General features: G+C 38.1%; 2 protein-coding genes across 3 annotated transcripts; both read left to right on the forward strand.

Annotated features, from left to right (window-relative positions):
• Nucleotides 1–306: 306 nt before the first annotated feature.
• Nucleotides 307–1,107, forward strand: LOC107837362 (ras-associating and dilute domain-containing protein-like). The gene is made up of 2 exons (XM_016676611.1): nt 307–456; nt 555–1,107. Exons 1-2 carry the CDS (start codon nt 326–328, stop codon nt 646–648), a joined length of 225 nt encoding a protein of 74 aa, XP_016532097.1. The 5' UTR covers nt 307–325; the 3' UTR covers nt 649–1,107.
• Nucleotides 1,108–5,205: 4,098 nt separating this feature from the next.
• Nucleotides 5,206–16,262, forward strand: LOC103144306 (sulfotransferase family cytosolic 2B member 1-like). Of its 2 annotated transcripts, none has more exons than XM_007561225.2 (6): nt 5,206–5,455; nt 11,409–11,620; nt 12,475–12,601; nt 12,752–12,846; nt 12,980–13,163; nt 14,803–16,262. In XM_007561225.2, exons 1-6 carry the CDS (start codon nt 5,317–5,319, stop codon nt 14,910–14,912), a joined length of 867 nt encoding a protein of 288 aa, XP_007561287.1. In that variant the 5' UTR covers nt 5,206–5,316; the 3' UTR covers nt 14,913–16,262. The 2 variants fall into 2 exon arrangements, with proteins under 2 accessions (XP_007561287.1, XP_007561296.1); XM_007561234.2 differs by having other exon boundaries at nt 12,983–13,163.
• The last annotated feature ends 140 nt before the right edge of the window (nt 16,263–16,402 follow it).

Here is a 16,402-nt window from a genome sequence, read left to right on the forward strand (position 1 = left end):
TTCATAATTTCAAGTTGCGCAATTCTATGGTTACTGGAAACGTAGCTATCGTGGGATGTGAATGTAAAATATTTTCTGTCTAGTGGCAGTAACAAAAAAAATGAATCCCTGCGCTGAAATAAAGCTACATTTTTAGGAAAATTGTGTCCTGCTATTGCTGCAGCTAGCATGCTTGACTGATCATAAGCTGCCCACACAGTACGCCTGTAAACTGTGTTGCTACTAAAACATTTGACAGTCAGGTAAAAAAAAAAAAAGCTTCAAGTGTGAAATCCTTGTTTCCCCTGACTCCTGGCTATCATATTTCCCCGATCAGAACACATCCATGAAGGTGAAGGGCGTCTTTATCCGTGCGGTCGTGCCAGACTCTCCTGCCGCCAAGTGTGAGAAGCTGGAGCCTGGAGACAGGATCCTGGCTGTCAACGGAGTCAATCTGCTCGGATTGGATTACGAGAGGTTAGGAACATTACCCGGTTTAACAAAAACACAAACTACAATCCGGACGAGCGGCTTTTATTTACAGTACATGCTCTCTGCCTCTTTGCCTCCGTTAGCGGAAAGGAGCTGATCCAGTCATCAGGCGCCAGACCGAGGTTACTGGTGGCAAGATCGCACTACATGGCTGCAGCACTACAGAATGAATGCTGACTCTGCAGTTGTTAAGGGACTACTGAACCACAATCTGCTCTGCACGAGACTGCCAGAGCCTGTTGAACACGGCATGCACAGAAAATGGACTACGAAGAAGAACTTTGGTTTTAGATGATCATTGTAAATTAGCAGCTTTTGAGTTAGAAAAATTACTGTAATAATTTCTCGTTATCTTTGAGTGATGCTGGATTTTGTTTCAAGTAGCGGAGAATTTGCTTCGAAAGTTTGAAAATTTGCTCAGACTGAATCCAGACAAGCTGTGTGTGTACTTACCCTTCTCTGAGCATGCCTGTGAAAACTGTGTTTGACCAAAGGAGACCATCCAGTACCCTTTTACAGATGTCTGAAAAGCCTTAAGGGGGCAGTGTTATGGATCTTCTAGGCACATAGTGCCATTTTACTCAACAATCAGGTAACTATGTTACCTTCAGTTGTTATAAAAACGCCATCAATATCAAATATGAAGGAGAAGAAATTTGACTTTGTAATTTAACGCCTTGAAATTGGGCTTCTGTCTCTTTAAAAATGTCTGCTCTCTGCCTTCAGGAAGTCTTAACAACCTAGCTATTCTGTTAATTATTGGTCTTTACCAGCGTTGTACTTAGAAGTAGCTACTATAATGAGCTCATCAGATGCACAGTGTTTGCTAATTGCTGCTGGCTAGTCTGAAGGAGCTGGGTGAAGGAGTTACAGGGGAGGCCTGCTCTGTGAGCCAGAAACTGCATCTCCATTTAAACTTTAGCAGAGCATCACTAACTAAAGGTTTCTGGAAATTGATTGACTGAAATATATAAAGCACCAATAAACACAGTGTAGTGAAGATGGTAATTTTGTAAAAAGCATTTTTTTTTTTTCTAATTTGGATTTTTCCCTTCCCCTATGAATAAGTCAAATCAAATCCTGGATTTTTTTTCTCACATTTCTCACTTTTACAATAAAAGATCATCTTCACCTGGAACAATCAACAGATCTCTTGCAGGTTAACTGGGCTGCTAAGTTAAAGATGTGGTGAGGTTTCCTCACCTTTGGACTTCCGTCGCTAGTGTGTATGTTTCCTTGCACGCTAGCCTGTTGATATCCTGTTGAGAGCATGCGGTACTTTATTTAACAATTCAAAAGTATACTGAGCAAAACCACTTCCTGTCTGCTTCAGCATAGCACAGAATGAAACTGAGGTCAGCTGAGGTTCATCCTCCACAGATCTTGTTCCCCTTCACCCATAAAGCTGCAGCAGGGGCTCTTCCTCTGGTCTTTTGCTCCACCTAGTGGCTGTGACCAAGAATGGCCACTCAACTTTACATTTGCTTTCATTTGAAGCTATTATCTCAGTCAGGTAATCGGTTATTCACATAGCTGTAATCCACATATTTCGTGTGACTTTTGATTTGTGTAAAATAAACAAACCTCAGAGGTGATGAATCTCTACCAAATGTCTTGAAGATCTCAAAAGGGCAAGAAGGATGCTGTTGCCCAGCTAACGAGTTTTTATTCACTCTACTCCAGTTTCCTGTAACTTGCCACAAGAAACTTTGAGATTGACTGAATTTATCTCAGTTAGTGCCTTTACATCCAAACTAAAATCCGATTCAATGACATATAGCCTACCTGTTCTTGATGGCTTGTCATTTTTCTTTTTAACGTGTAACTTTTTGTGTTGTACTTGTTGCTGCCTCTTGGCCAAGTTTTTAATCTCAATGGGATTTTATTCTGGTAAATTAAATGTTTAATAAAAATTTAGAAAGTATGTCCAAGAGAGAGTAATACATCTTTTTTCAGTTGAGAACAATGGCTTCAGACATCAGAGAGCTAACTCTCACTCCTGACGCTCCGTTGTTGTTACAGTGAAGAGCTCCAGTGAATACCAAAGGTCACGACTCGAAGACGTCAACATCATCTTCTTCTTCATACAGCAATGATGGGACTCAGGTTTCTATTATACATAGCCCACCTGCTCAGGGTGCTATTGTACCTGTTAGCGCACAGCAAGCTAAGCCAAAGAAATTTGACAGGTTTGCAGAGACACCTAGAGGACTCTAGTGGCACCAGAATTTAGCAATTGTAGGATTTCTCTTTTGTCTCTGGCAAAAGACCGTCTAGCGCTGGGCGGTTGTATTTACCCAGAATGCTCTATTCTTTAGTCTGCTTCTTGCTTTTAGAGCGGTCTGTTTGCATTCAAACAGAGACTTAGGTTTGTAGGTGGACCGGAGTTTAATGTTTGGTCAGAGTTCAATTGCTCATTCATAACTCCCCAAATGAACCCGACTTTCTAGACAAATGAACTAGAGTTTGATTAAAGGGGACTGAGCAGGGAAGGTGCTGTGGTTATTTGTTAGCAGTCATCTTCAAGTCGCTGGTATGGTGATGGATCAGCTGAACAATGAAAGATTTTATTCTGACCTGCCACCCGTATCACGACAACCAAATCGCAAGGAATCGTGACCCAATCAATAAAGAACCCCGCTACCTCCAACTTTCACTACACAACATCTTATATTGTCCTCTGAACACACATTTGGGTCTCATAACGTTTTCATTACCTTCATTGTCCCTGTTTTTCTAGTCTTGTGATACCTGCCTCTCCATAGGATGCTGGAATTAATACCTTTTCTCCATCCCTTTAATGAGACCATAAAATGGAGTCTCAGTCTATTGGACTCCATACATCGATCAGTCCCATGTGAGACATTCACTAGGGATGTGAGAAGCCTGGGTGCTATCAGACACTACAGTGTTAATGCAGCCCAGATGTAAACTGGTACCTCATATCCCTATTAAACCTTTCCATGCCAATGCGAAGAGAATTGGTTATTAAAAATTAAGGATTACAAGTCCATCAGACGTGAACTAAGCTGTGTGTGTACTTACCCTTCTCTGAAGATGCCTGTGAAAGCTCTGTTTGACCAAAGAAGACTGTTTGGCTGGATATACACTCTGAGAGTTTGTTGCTAAGATGGACGATAAACAGCCACACATAGCCAAAAACGCTAAACCCAGACTGATCCAGATAACAGATAATAGTCCACATTATTAGCCAGTTGTCTGAACCCTTACAAAGTAAGTAGCCAAAGATTTTTCTGCCTCTTTATGAAAAATGATGTCTTTTGTCATTCTGTCCATTATTGAAGATAAATGTGGCTTTGTCAGTGTATTTAAGGGTTACTCAATAGACTGAAGACTATTTTGTATATTGCTGCTAGTGCATAAAAGGGAGTGAACTAGATGTCCAGACTTGACTGCAATGGAATGTAAAGCAGAATGTGAGGCTCAGGGTTCTTGGTGTAAATCAGTGCACTTATGTTACGACCACAAACTTAAATGTTGTTACTTCCTAACATAAAAGACCTTTGTCATTTTAGCCAAAAGTGATTTTTTTTTTTGGCAAAAGATGATGTATTCTAGGGACTATTAGCATTATTTTAGGAAAGTAGCAATGTATTTCATTTGTGGGGATTGTGTGAGACTAACCTGAAGTAGTAAATAAGTGTAAATAAAAGCACAGTTTTTTTGCTTATTAGTAAAATCTGAAAAGAGTGGCACGCAGTTGTATTCAACCCCCTTTAGTCTGACACCTTTAAATGAAATCCAGTGGAAAAATCTGCCGTCAGAAGTCTGAGTGGACTTCTAAGTCTGTAATTTAACCTCAATGTAAACCCAGCTGATCTGAGAAGGTCTCGGAAAGGTTTGCTGGAGAACATTAGAGAAAATAAAGAGAAAGGAACACAGCAGAGGAATTTGTTCTTATGTTTAAAACATAGTACGGCTAATTGCTGGTCACAGTGGATGGGAAGTCAAGTTGACTTAAAAACAGCACAATTATGAAAGAAAACTTTTGAAGGCTTAAGACTGGAACAGATGTTCACCTCTCAGCAGGATAACAACCTTTAAAGCACCCTAAACACCAGTCCCGGAGGGAAGTTTTAATTAATAATAAATAAAAAGTTAATTTATAGATGTCTGTAGAACTTGACTGCATGCTAAGGTGGCATTGCCAGGACTTTTACCATATAAACATGCCAATTTCTTTAAATTCTAAATAGTTTAAGATCTTTAGATCTTAAACTATTTTAAGATCTAAAGAATGTTTAAGCATTCTTTAGATCTGTGCTTAAACATTCAAATTTAGTAGTACTCTCATTCTCAACAAATACAAAAATGTCAGATAAAAAGTTTGTGATAAAAATCAAAGCATTTATGGGATGCCCTAAGAAGCGGCTTAGTTTGCTTCTGCTTTGGGCCGCCTCTGTCTTCCACAAAACGTCTTAGTCACATTCAAGGTTGTGTTTGTAAGATGAACAGAGAGTGTGAATACCTTTGCAAAGCTGGATATAAACATACAAAACATTTTTTTTTGTAAACATACAAAACATCTACGATTCATTTTCACACATATATGGCTAAAAGATACAGAATTGAAAACTGTGTTTTATGTTACGTTTCAAAGTCTAACACAGAAACAGGTGTTATGCCCAGAAACGCATGCCTGCCCAAAATTGCATCCCCTCTCGCGGGAGCGCGCATCGCTCTGGGCATAACACCGGAAGAGGCGACGGTTTATAGTCCCAACCTACTCATTATTATCAACAAAGTTCAGACAAAGTCCAGCAGTGTTCAGCTCGGAGCTGCCCGAACCGCACACACTTAGTTCCGTTCACTCTTCTCGGAACCATGACTGAAGCGGACCTCTACACTCTGTACAAGGGCGTCTATGTACCTAATGGGGTACATACTCCGGAGAGCCTCAAGTACTACGAGGAGTTTACATTTCGTCCTGACGATGTTGTCATCGTAACGTACCCCAAATCAGGTGAGCGTCCCGCCGTCATTCGCGTCATGAACAGAGGGGGGAAAGGTGTGTGTGTGTGTGTGTGTGTGTGTGTGTGTGTGTGGGGGTTATTTTAACGCTTTTTCAAAAAATAACCCAGACTGCTTGATAAACGCGTAAATAGTGAGGTGTTTCGATAATTTATACAAAACTGGCCAAGAATTGGACTTTACCCTTAAGCCAAGGGTTATCCGGAGGTAGCGTTTCATCATTGTTCTGCCATCACGATAAAAAAGAGAGAAAAAGAGTTCCTTAAGTGCATAAAGTTACGCTGTGCCAAATGGCAGCACTTTTAAACGTGTTGAAACACAAACTATCTTTTCTACACACACACACACTCACACACACGCACACACACACACGCGCAAATAAATGTCTTTTCACATGGAAATGACTCTGAATGACCATCAGATACATTTGAACATAATTTAAATGTAACCTGGTTAAATATAAAATCCAATTCTGAGTGTTGTACGTCATTGTACTTGAGTTTTTGGCCAGAATTGTTTAAATTTGACCTGATTTGATTTTCAACCTCAGTCGGATTTAGGTCCAGGTTTTGACTTGGTCACTCCAAGATTAATTAATTAAAATACGGTTTGTTTGTTGTTTATTTGAGCCATTCTAATGTGGACTTATTGGTTTGTTTCTGGGTCATAATTCTGCTTCATTACCCAAGTGTGTTTGTTCTTAAAGTAATGTTTTTTTGTGCAAGAAAACACAAAACAGACGTTTTTAATGGATCATCCACGTTTCTCCCTTGGGGGATTATGGCTCTCACTGTAATTTGCTTGAGTCCCGAAGCTGTAGAAATGACTTTGCAAGCCTCTCAAAACTGATACAAGCCAATGGCTTTGCTTGGCATCTGTTCTTACTTTTCGAGATTATTGGCACTATTACATATTACCAAGCCAGTTGGGTGTGTTGTGGAAAAAAAAACTATATTACCAAGCACTGTCAGGTGATATCACTCAATCAGCTTTATTCATATATTGTGCACAATACAGAGAACTTGTAGGACAATCAATAATGAAGCAGGTCCGGGTGAAAAGCTCTGCCAGGCAGAGACAACACATACGTTTTATACCAAGGATAAGGAATTAAAAACAAGGGGCGGGACAGTCTGGTTCTGATGCAGCTATAGAAAACAACTTCCAACCTTCTACATGTAACCCAAATAGTTCTTTTGGTGAGCGTTCACAAGCATTTAATATAGCATAATCAGTAATTTTCCACCACAGCAGCCCGTCATTTTTTTGAGTTAAAAATGTTTTTATAAAGTTGGCAGGAAATTTGAAAATATCACTTGATAATCATGTGTTATTAAAAGATTGGAAGATTAATACCTGAACACCAACTATAAAGTCTTAAAAAATGCAAACATTTTAAAAAGACTTTAAAAAAAGCAATGCTTAGCCTGGTGGGGACACAGGTAAAGCCTGGTGGCCCGCCAGGCTTATAATACACGGGGTGGAAACTCTGTATCGCCAAACAGGTTTCCATTTGGATTAGTTCTGTTGATTTCTATTTCTTTTATTCAGTGTTGCTATGACCACTTATTTTGAATACCATTTTCACCGTTCCCCTCAACTTACAGCTGGAAAGCCATCAAAACTGGGTCTGTTTCTTATTCCAGTTTCGTAAGCGGAAACCATCATGATTCCAGAAGACAGGTGTTTTCTTCTTTCACAACCGTTATACAGTACAGTTATTCCTTTGGGTTTTCTTAGCTTTTAGGAACAGGACAGTACAACAGGGGTCTTTGAGAGCTTAATCTGTTTCTTTCAATACTCGGTTCAGCCTTCCCTCTCCTTTTTCTTTACTCTTTTTGTCTCCCCATGTAAGATCTCACAGTACGCAACCAGATATCGGTTCTTTGTAAAGCTACAGATGTTCCCAACAGATTGGTCCTGAGATTATTCATTTGCTTAAAACAAAACAAAACAAACAAAAAAAAAAACAGTAATCTTTATTGTCATAAACTCCAACGAGATTAGGTGTCTTCTAAACGGCAACATCCATTCACGCGACACACATTGTACAAAACCCATAGATTTATTTCTCAGACAAGCAACCATTGTTCAAAACTGGACCTAGTTCCTTAGGCACCCCTCAGGTGCCTTAAAATTGCTAATTTAAAACAAAGTTCAATCATGAAAATGATTTGATAAAGTAATATCTTACCATATGGGAAAGTTGTGACAAACAGCAACGTTGGTACAAAGTTGCCCCAGAAACTTTTGGTTTCTGATTTGCAGGAACCAACAGTTTCTGGACACGTCAGACTTTCAGAGTCTCTTCCTATGTTAAGGATTACAGAAACTAAATGCAGCCTTACCTTGTTTAGTTCTTGTTCTGGGAACATAGTTAAGATTTGTACCTAACCAGCAACTCAACTCTACACCATTGTGTACCTTACAGACCATCAATGAGATTTTAAAATCTGTCCTTTTACCGATGAGGAATAACTGCATCGATAAAGGCTGATATGATTGATGTGATCCATTTTCTTGGTTTGTTTAGGACACTTTTGGCAACATTAAGGACAAACTGCAGTTGCCTACTTCTTTTGTTACAGAAACCCACATACGATAATTACAATAATGTAACCTACTGAAATTAACAGCAAGTTTTTCTGTGTCCCATTTTGACAGTAAACCTTGTATTCTAGTGATGTTTTTAAGGTGATTACCAATATTTATTGATATTTTGTATGTATATATATATTCTTACACTTACAACAATTTATAAAAGCAACCACACCACCTAAATTGTGTCAGATAAACACCCCAACACTCCCACATTGTGTCATAATTGCAACCAGACGTAAACAAACATCGGATATTGATTCCGATATGTCGTCTGATAAATATAGTAGATGTAGGAGCACTACATCATCTAAACAGGAGAGAACGTGTAGATGGACAAAAAAAAGTGGCCTGAGAATGTAGCCTTGAGGAACCTCACATGGGTTTTCTTTCTTTTGGTTTGCTTAAAAGTATTTCAAAATGACAGCGTAGTTTCGATCTGACTCATAAAATCTGAACCAAAAGTTGTAGGCGCAGACGGTCACACCAACTTTTCCTGTCTCTACATCAGATAGGTTAGCTGCGTCAAACATGGCACTGAGATCCAGTAAAACCCAACACAGACGTTTTGACGTCTTGCTGTTAAAGTTTATATAATTTCAAACCTTTACTGGTGCAGTCTCAGTGCTGTGTTGTGGTCAAAACCTTGACTCATGAGGTTAAAGAGATATTTGTTGATAAACTGCCTTTTAAAAAAAAAAAATCTTTGGCTCTTGTTTCAACTCATCTGAGACTTCCTCTCTGCCTCTGACACCGTTTTGATCAGATAAGTTTTCACAGAAGTGTCGCCCACATCCTCCAGCATTCTGTGCATTTAGGTCAAGATACAGCCCAGGTGTTGTTGGTGGGAAATGACCTGTTGGCGAAGTTACGGTCCGGAGATGTATCAGTATCCTGTCTGACGCTGTGGCGTTCAACCGAAAGCAACCACAAGTATGGATAGTATTCCTGTATACAAATTGATTTCTATATGTGGTCACCATGATTTACCTCTTTTTGAAGACATTCATCCAGTAAATGAGATTTGAGAAATTGGTTTTATTTAATCTTCAAGTTAAAAAAAAGCATTTGCCTTTTTGAGAGTCTCTTCCTATGTTAAGGATTATAGAAACTAAATGCAGCCTTACCTTGTTTAGTTCTTGTTCTGGGAACCAGAGCCTAACACACAACGAGCCTGACTCTGCCACACAGGCTCGTTGTGTGTTAGGCATTGGCTGTTTCGCAATTTCCATTAAAAAATTTAAAAAGAGACGCGTGAATAAGTTTGTATGTCCGATAAGTCATTTAAATAAAAAACTTTTTTGTTGTGGTTTGTGTCAGTGGCAACATCTGGTTGTGTGATGATGTAACTTGTGTCGTACGAAAAATGTGGTTCTATTGCAATTTTGAGAAATAAACTAATTTTGATATGGCAAAAAGAGCCACCTCCGGTTCTTGAATCAAAAACCTAAATTGCTGTGGTTCCATTAAGCAAATTTATTTTCGAAATGTCAAGTTGCGCTGTTGTACGGTCAATGGAAATGCAGCCACTGAGAGACAAACTTGTTGGCTGAATCTATACAGCTAGTGAAACTGGTTCATCAGGTACTTTGTCTGGCATTTTATTAAAAGGCCCTTTAAGAGTTTTGAAACATTGTTTTCTAGTGTTGTGCCATCCCTTGATACGGTAAGCGATTTATGCTGAGTAATGTCGTGAATGGAAAGCGTGGGTTGAGGTTAACCTGCTTTCCGTTGCACCTTGAAGGTAAACAAGTGTCTGTTGTGATGGTAGGAGTAGTGGGACAAGAGTCGCATGTCATTATAATAAACCATGCTTCAGTCACAAACTGGCTGGACAAGGCCCTTCTTTCTCCATTTACTGTATGTAAGCGCCCATTGTTGCAGGATGTGCCCAGCAGTGTTGGACTTGTAAAAAGGCTGAGGCTAGTTGTCTTTGCTGCCATATCAGAGGACTGTGATGTGAAAAGAGCTAATGCTAGTACTTCCTTTAGCTGGGCCACACCTGTATGCAACATTAAAAGAATTGTTTTAATACATTATCTTCATGCCTCAAATGATATACCTTGCATAACCCAGGGTATACTGTATTAGGCATAGGAATCTTCTTTATGCCCATGTGTTCTCCATGGTGGTGGCAGATCAGCAATATGGTGGTATTGTGGGAAAAAAGATTCCTGATAGTTAAAGTACTCATTTCCTCAAGTCCATCTGGACATTTTAGTCTTGATGTATATTGATCATATCTACTTTAGGTTGCCTAATTAAAGTTTTACTCAATTACTTAGAATTTTGAGGTATTCCAGTGGTTCTGAAGTGGATTTTCTAAGGCCTGCTCTCCAAAGTTCTAGATCTGTATTAAAGTGTAGTTTTTATTTATATAATTACAGTAATAATTTACGTAAATTGGGATGTTTTTAACATCTAAACATTTTTAGAAAACTATATTTTCACTTCTTGTTTTTGAAAGGCTGCCTTTGTGGATAAATCATTGTCAGATCTCTAAAAACAAGCCAAACGCTGCAGTGACAGGCCTGCAGGATGGTGGGGTGACGCTGCAGCAGCAATACACCAAATACAGACGAGAAATGGGGGAAGTACACTTTGGAAATTGGGGCTGTGACATAGTCTTTTGTTGTTGTTGTTTCGTTTTTCCCTTTTTAGACACAAAAATGCAAGCAAGGCATTTTAAATGGGTATTTTTATCTGGAGCCAATTTATTTTAAAAAAAAAAGTGTTTTCAGTCAGTTCCTATGTAGACACAAGGCTTGAAACCATGAAAAAAAACAAAGTAGTACTTAACTTTCCGTAACCTTTGATTTACCTCAGCTAGCTTTTAGTTTCCAATGTTGTTGCGTCTGAAATCTTGGCCAAAATAAGTCCAAGGTTTATTTTGGCCAGTGATAAAGGCCAAAATAAACAATTTTGACCTATCATTAATCTCAGACTGTTTCACAGCAATTATGGTTTAAAAGCTGGGTCAATTTTAAATCAACTGCGCTGATCCTGACTTTTAGAAAAAAAAAGGAAAAGAGTTTGGGTCAGGATTAGAATCCAATTGAAATGAATAATTTTTTTATTTTGCATTTTTCAGCTCTGAACTTGAACTAAAATCTATTCAGTTTGTTATAATCTACAAATCTAACGTAAGAAAAGTTGAAAGGGGAAGTCTTCTTCCTTTAATTCAAGTTATCCATCAAGTTTGGTGGATTTTATCAACGTACTTTAATGAAAACTCTGTGAAACATTGTGATATTCAGCACGGTTGTCCTGGCTTTAAATATTTGCTAATAGTAATGAAATAAAAAAAAAAGGCTGCATATTCTCACTACCTTGTTTTCTTTGTGTAGGGACAACTTGGATGCAGGAAATTCTTCCCCTGATCCTAAGTGGAGGGGATCCAGCCTCCGTTGAGACGCTGCCTAACTGGGACCGCGTTCCCTGGCTGGAGGAGACCCGGGCCTCCAGCCTGAAGCTTGAAGAGCGGCCGTCTCCCCGCTTGTTCACCACGCACTTCCACTACAACATGATGCCGCCATCCTTCTTTCAAGTAAAACCAAAGGTAAACCTGCCACTGAGTCTGTGGTTGGGATCACTGCTGTACTTTATTAATCTAATAAAATCCTCTCTGTGTGTTATCAAAAACATTTTTTTCCCCTTCTTGACTAGGGATACACCAGTCCACTTTTTTCACTTCTAATCCCAATACAGATATCGGAGGTTTAGCATCGGCTAATACCGAAAACAGTGCTCTAGTTTACTTAAAATGTTTCCTTTTTTTAAACAAACATAAATGTATTGAATTACAAAATCTGTTGATAACTGACATAACTCAAACATGTAAAAATAAACCACAACAAACATTGTTTCAAATGGTTCAGAAGCTTCATTCGATTAGAAATTTTAAATAAAATAAATAATGAAAGTATGATGTCGCTCAGAGCACAAAACATAGAATTAGACTGAATAGAGCCGCCCTTCTGGACCGGCGCATTGTCACCGATAACTGATCTAGGATGTTTCTTGATATCGGGACTGATACAGATATTAATATCGGATCGGTGCATCACTACTTTTGATATGAACTTGTGATCCAGATTTGGGTCGCATTTTTTGAAGAAGTTCAAAAAATTTAGTACAACTCATTGAGAAATTCACAAATTCAAAAAGGGATGATCTGTTTCTGCACTCTGTGAATTTTTAAAAATAATTTAAGCCATCTTATTCCAGTTTGTGCATGTTAAAATAATTGTTTTAAAAATTATAAATGTGAGGAAGTTTTACTTTGGATAATTTTGGGTTAGTCTAATTTTGTGATTTTGAAATGAAAAACAAATAAATACACAAACCAAAGGGTTTTGCTATGAAACTCTGTACTTTGGAGATACATTATAAACTGTTGTACCATCTCTGCAGGTGGTCTACGTCATGAGGAACCCCAAAGACGTGTTCACGTCTGCCTTTCACTATTACAACATCAGCTCATTCTTGGTGAAACCGGGTTCGCAGAGCGAGTTCCTCCAGAAGTTCCTCACGGGAAAAGGTTACCATCTCTATGTAGCTTTATCCTGCATGCACTGTGAAAGTGTTACAGAGTATAAATCTAATCTTATTTGTGTTCAAAAACTGATTCACAATCCTTGATAAAGAGAAAAAATGTGTGAATCTGTTGGTTTTTGTTTTTTTTTTTCAGTTATTTTTGGCTCCTGGTTTGACCATGTGAAAGGCTGGCTGAACGCTAAAGAGGAACTGCAGATCATGTACATCTCCTACGAGGAGATGATAAAGGTGACAGCAAAGTGCTTTTTCCTTTGTTTTTGGTTTCAAACAAGTCGTACAGGAATAGCGAATCTTGCTATGAAACTCTCTGTGAACATGAACCAATCTCTGAAATGGAACTGTGTTGTGCCTTCGTGTTCAGCAGGACCTGAACGACTCTGTGAGCAGAATCGCTCAGTTCCTGGGGAAGTCTTTGGAGCCAGATGTGCTGAAGAAGATTGCCGACAAGTGTTTATTCAAAAACATGAAGAACAACCCTATGTCCAACTACTCAGTGGTGCCCCAGGAGTTCATGGACCAAACAAAGACTCAGTTCCTTCGTAAAGGTGAGTTTTTGTAATTAACATGGCCCCCTAGTGGTGGAATGGGTGTCTGTTTTAGATTCCTGGTTTTCATGCCAGTTAAGACTGGTTTGGATTATTTTTTACAGTGAATTTGGAATCACTCCTGATTTTAAATGCCCTTAAAAAGTAATAATCTCAACCCAGCTGAAAAAGCTGCCAAAAGTAACAGGAGTAGTGACATTGTTTTGGATGACACGATGGATGCCCTTAACTAAAGTACTAATAAAGACTCTGGGTGAGTTTGTAATATAAGGATTTACCTGGTGGTTCATCCAGCAAGGAGAATAAAATCAAAAGAAAAGGTTTTCAAAAGTAATAGCTTGGAGACCTAGCAATCCAGCACGCTACAGATGAATTTAAAAGCACGTCGTCACAATGATGAACGGCTGCTTGTGACAAATTCTGTAAATCTTAACACTATACAGCTCTGGAAAAAATGAAGAGCCCACTTCACTGTACCCCATTGAAAACCTCCTGGTTATTCCACCAAATTTTGATTTCTGAACTCTTCCTGAGTTAAAACACTAGCATTGTTGTTTCTAAATGAATATCAACTTGTTTTCTTTGTATTATTTCAGGTCTGAAAACGCTGCATCTTTCGTGTTATTTTGACCATTTCTCATTTTCTGCAAATACTAAATTTTTGCTTGGAATTTCAGAGACATGTTGTCAGTAGTTCATAGAATAAAGGAACAATATAAATTTTACTCAAACATATACCTGTAAAAAATTAAAATCAGAGAAACTGATCATTTTAAGTGGTCTCTTTGTGTTTCCGGAGCTGCATTTCTAGCAGCACTCAGACTGACATAATTTTTACCCTGGAACCACATCGGTTCTCTGATGTGCTCCAGCATGTGTAAACACATTCCTCCCAACATAAGGTCTCATCAGAGGAATCTTCCTGTTATGCAGCAATTGTGCAATTCTCAATTTTACCCAGGTACTCATTCCATGTTTTACGTTTGAGAGTTTAACTGCAGTGTAGTAACAAGGAAGTCAAAAGGTTACTCTGGGAACACAGTTACAGTAGATACAACTATTGTCTTCAAACATGGAGGAGGATAATCTGGAGAAATTGACCACTGATTTAGTAGGATTTGGATATATTGGCAAACGTTTTGAACTGATATAAAAAGCAGGCATTACAAACTGGAAACTGTTGCCCAAGAAATCATGTTTCTTGGGCAACAGTGATAAACTTTATGTTCACAAACAACAACTATGGCCGTCTCGATGGTACTGCTGTTTGTGTCTTGCTCAAACTACTTGTCTTATTCTTTATTTTTTATTGAACTGTTCCATCTTTGTCCTGATTCAATAAAGCGCACAAAATATATGTGGTTAAAAAAAATAGAGCTATATGAATTGTAGAATTTTAACGCATGAATAATCTCATTTTTATTTGCTGCTGAAAATATTAAAATTTCAACTCAAGTGCATTAAGGCAACAACTTGGACACATTAGTGACTTTAGAAATAAAAGTCAAAAAGGCTTAAAGTTATGTTACATTTGTGTGCAAATTCCATAACTTTCCATAACCGATGAGATAAATTCAACATTTTCCTTTAAAAAGAAAGAGTTTCTAAAAGGTCCCACGTCTCTTGTGTTTTATTTCAGGGGTCGCTGGAGACTGGAGGAACCTGCTTACGCCGGAAGAGGCACAGCACTTTGATGCAGTGTTCAAAGAAAAAATGAAAGATGTGAACTATAAATTCAACTGGGATTAAGCAAGTTTAATGCAATTACTTTTATCATTTCATAAAAAAAAATTACCTGTATGTCAGACCAGTGACTGAAAAATTCAATACTGTATTTAAAAGAAATCAGTTCAAACTTTGACAGTTCAAAATGGAACTGGGAAAATACCTAAAAATCAAAATCTCTACTGGTTTTGCAAATTTGGAAAACCAGTGAGTTAGTTTGGTTATTGAAGGCAAAGTGTTGTCTTCAATAACCAAGCTAACTATGTCAAGTGACGTAAGCCAAGAATAAAAAAATCCCTTAGTGTTTGATAACTGATTGAATCAAATGGAAACTGTCAACAGAATAAATGGTTTAAAACCTGTACCATGAAGATAGATTAGCTTAGGGAAAATGTAGACAATTTACGTTACTATAGCATACATAAACAATTTTAGCATTAGCTGTTTTAAATTGCTTAAATTAGCTAAAATGGTGACCCATCTCTTAGCTTTTCACCGTGACACAGCACTTAGCTCTTCACCTCGACCTAGTGGTTAGCTTTTAACCACTCTAAAAATTTTCTGCAAACTCACTGCTATATTTCATTTTCCTGGCTTAGGCAACAAAACTATTACTGAGAGTTGCTGCAGACAACCTCTGTTGAAAAAAAATTGAGCTATCCCTTTAAGCCGGGAGAGAAGTTATTTTTTTAAGAGCTAGTTTTGCTGTTATAGCTCAGGCGGCTCTGCCATTAGATGGTGTTTCACTTTGTCCTCAAAAGCTGCATGCATTTTACTGACTCACTGAGTTCAGAAAGGGAAGGTTTGATGTAACAGCATTCCTCCAAGCACATTACTGATATGATGCAAGGCATGCAAGATTGACCTTTAATATATTTTGAATATTTTTTTGGAATAATGTTGGCCTTTAGAGAATGAAGAATACATGTTGAGTTGCAGTAGTTCTCTGTGTTAAAGCTTGAGGGACGACTGAAAACCTCAGCCACGGAAAAGAGAAAGGCGTACATAGCATGCCTACATCGCACATATGGAGAAGCGCCATAAGTTTTCTACGCTCACCTGTAGTAAAGTGGCAAAGATAAATTTGAAGTAAGCAACTTGTATTCAACAAAAATACCAGGCATGTTAATTCCTGAGCAGCTGAAATCCTATAAAAACCTGTAGCTACTACTTCTTTTCATAAGCACTTATGTAATGTAATTAAAATAATGTATCTAAGAACATTAATAATGTTTCACCAAAACAAATATTTGTTGATTTTCATACAAACTCTTATAAAAACTATGTAACTCATAGTCCTGTATCCTTTTATTATGCTTTTTAGTATAATACTGTAGAAAATTGTTCAAAACAAATAAAAACTCTTAACTCTTATACTCTGTGTCTCCAGTTTTGAGTTTGAGTTTATTGAACATAGTGTATATATATTTTCTAAATATACTGATTTCAAAAAGCACCAAATGTTGGGTCTCACACAGCAAAGTTAAGAGTTGGCTCTTGTCAATAAGTTNTTA

Source organism: Poecilia formosa, unplaced genomic scaffold (assembly GCF_000485575.1).
Source record: "Poecilia formosa unplaced genomic scaffold, Poecilia_formosa-5.1.2 Scaffold4, whole genome shotgun sequence".
Taxonomy (NCBI): domain Eukaryota; kingdom Metazoa; phylum Chordata; class Actinopteri; order Cyprinodontiformes; family Poeciliidae; genus Poecilia; species Poecilia formosa.

Excerpts from the sequence above, each read along its gene's own strand:
- LOC107837362 (XM_016676611.1), top strand. The coding sequence starts at position 326 with ATGAAGGTGAAGGGCGTCTTTATCCGTGCGGTCGTGCCAGACTCTCCT. Across the intron at positions 457-554 it reads CTCGGATTGGATTACGAGAG|CGGAAAGGAGCTGATCCAGT; the intron begins GTTAGGAACATT and ends TGCCTCCGTTAG.
- LOC103144306 (XM_007561225.2), top strand. The coding sequence starts at position 5,317 with ATGACTGAAGCGGACCTCTACACTCTGTACAAGGGCGTCTATGTACCT. Across the intron at positions 11,621-12,474 it reads TCTTTCAAGTAAAACCAAAG|GTGGTCTACGTCATGAGGAA; the intron begins GTAAACCTGCCA and ends CCATCTCTGCAG. Across the intron at positions 12,847-12,979 it reads CCTACGAGGAGATGATAAAG|CAGGACCTGAACGACTCTGT; the intron begins GTGACAGCAAAG and ends CTTCGTGTTCAG.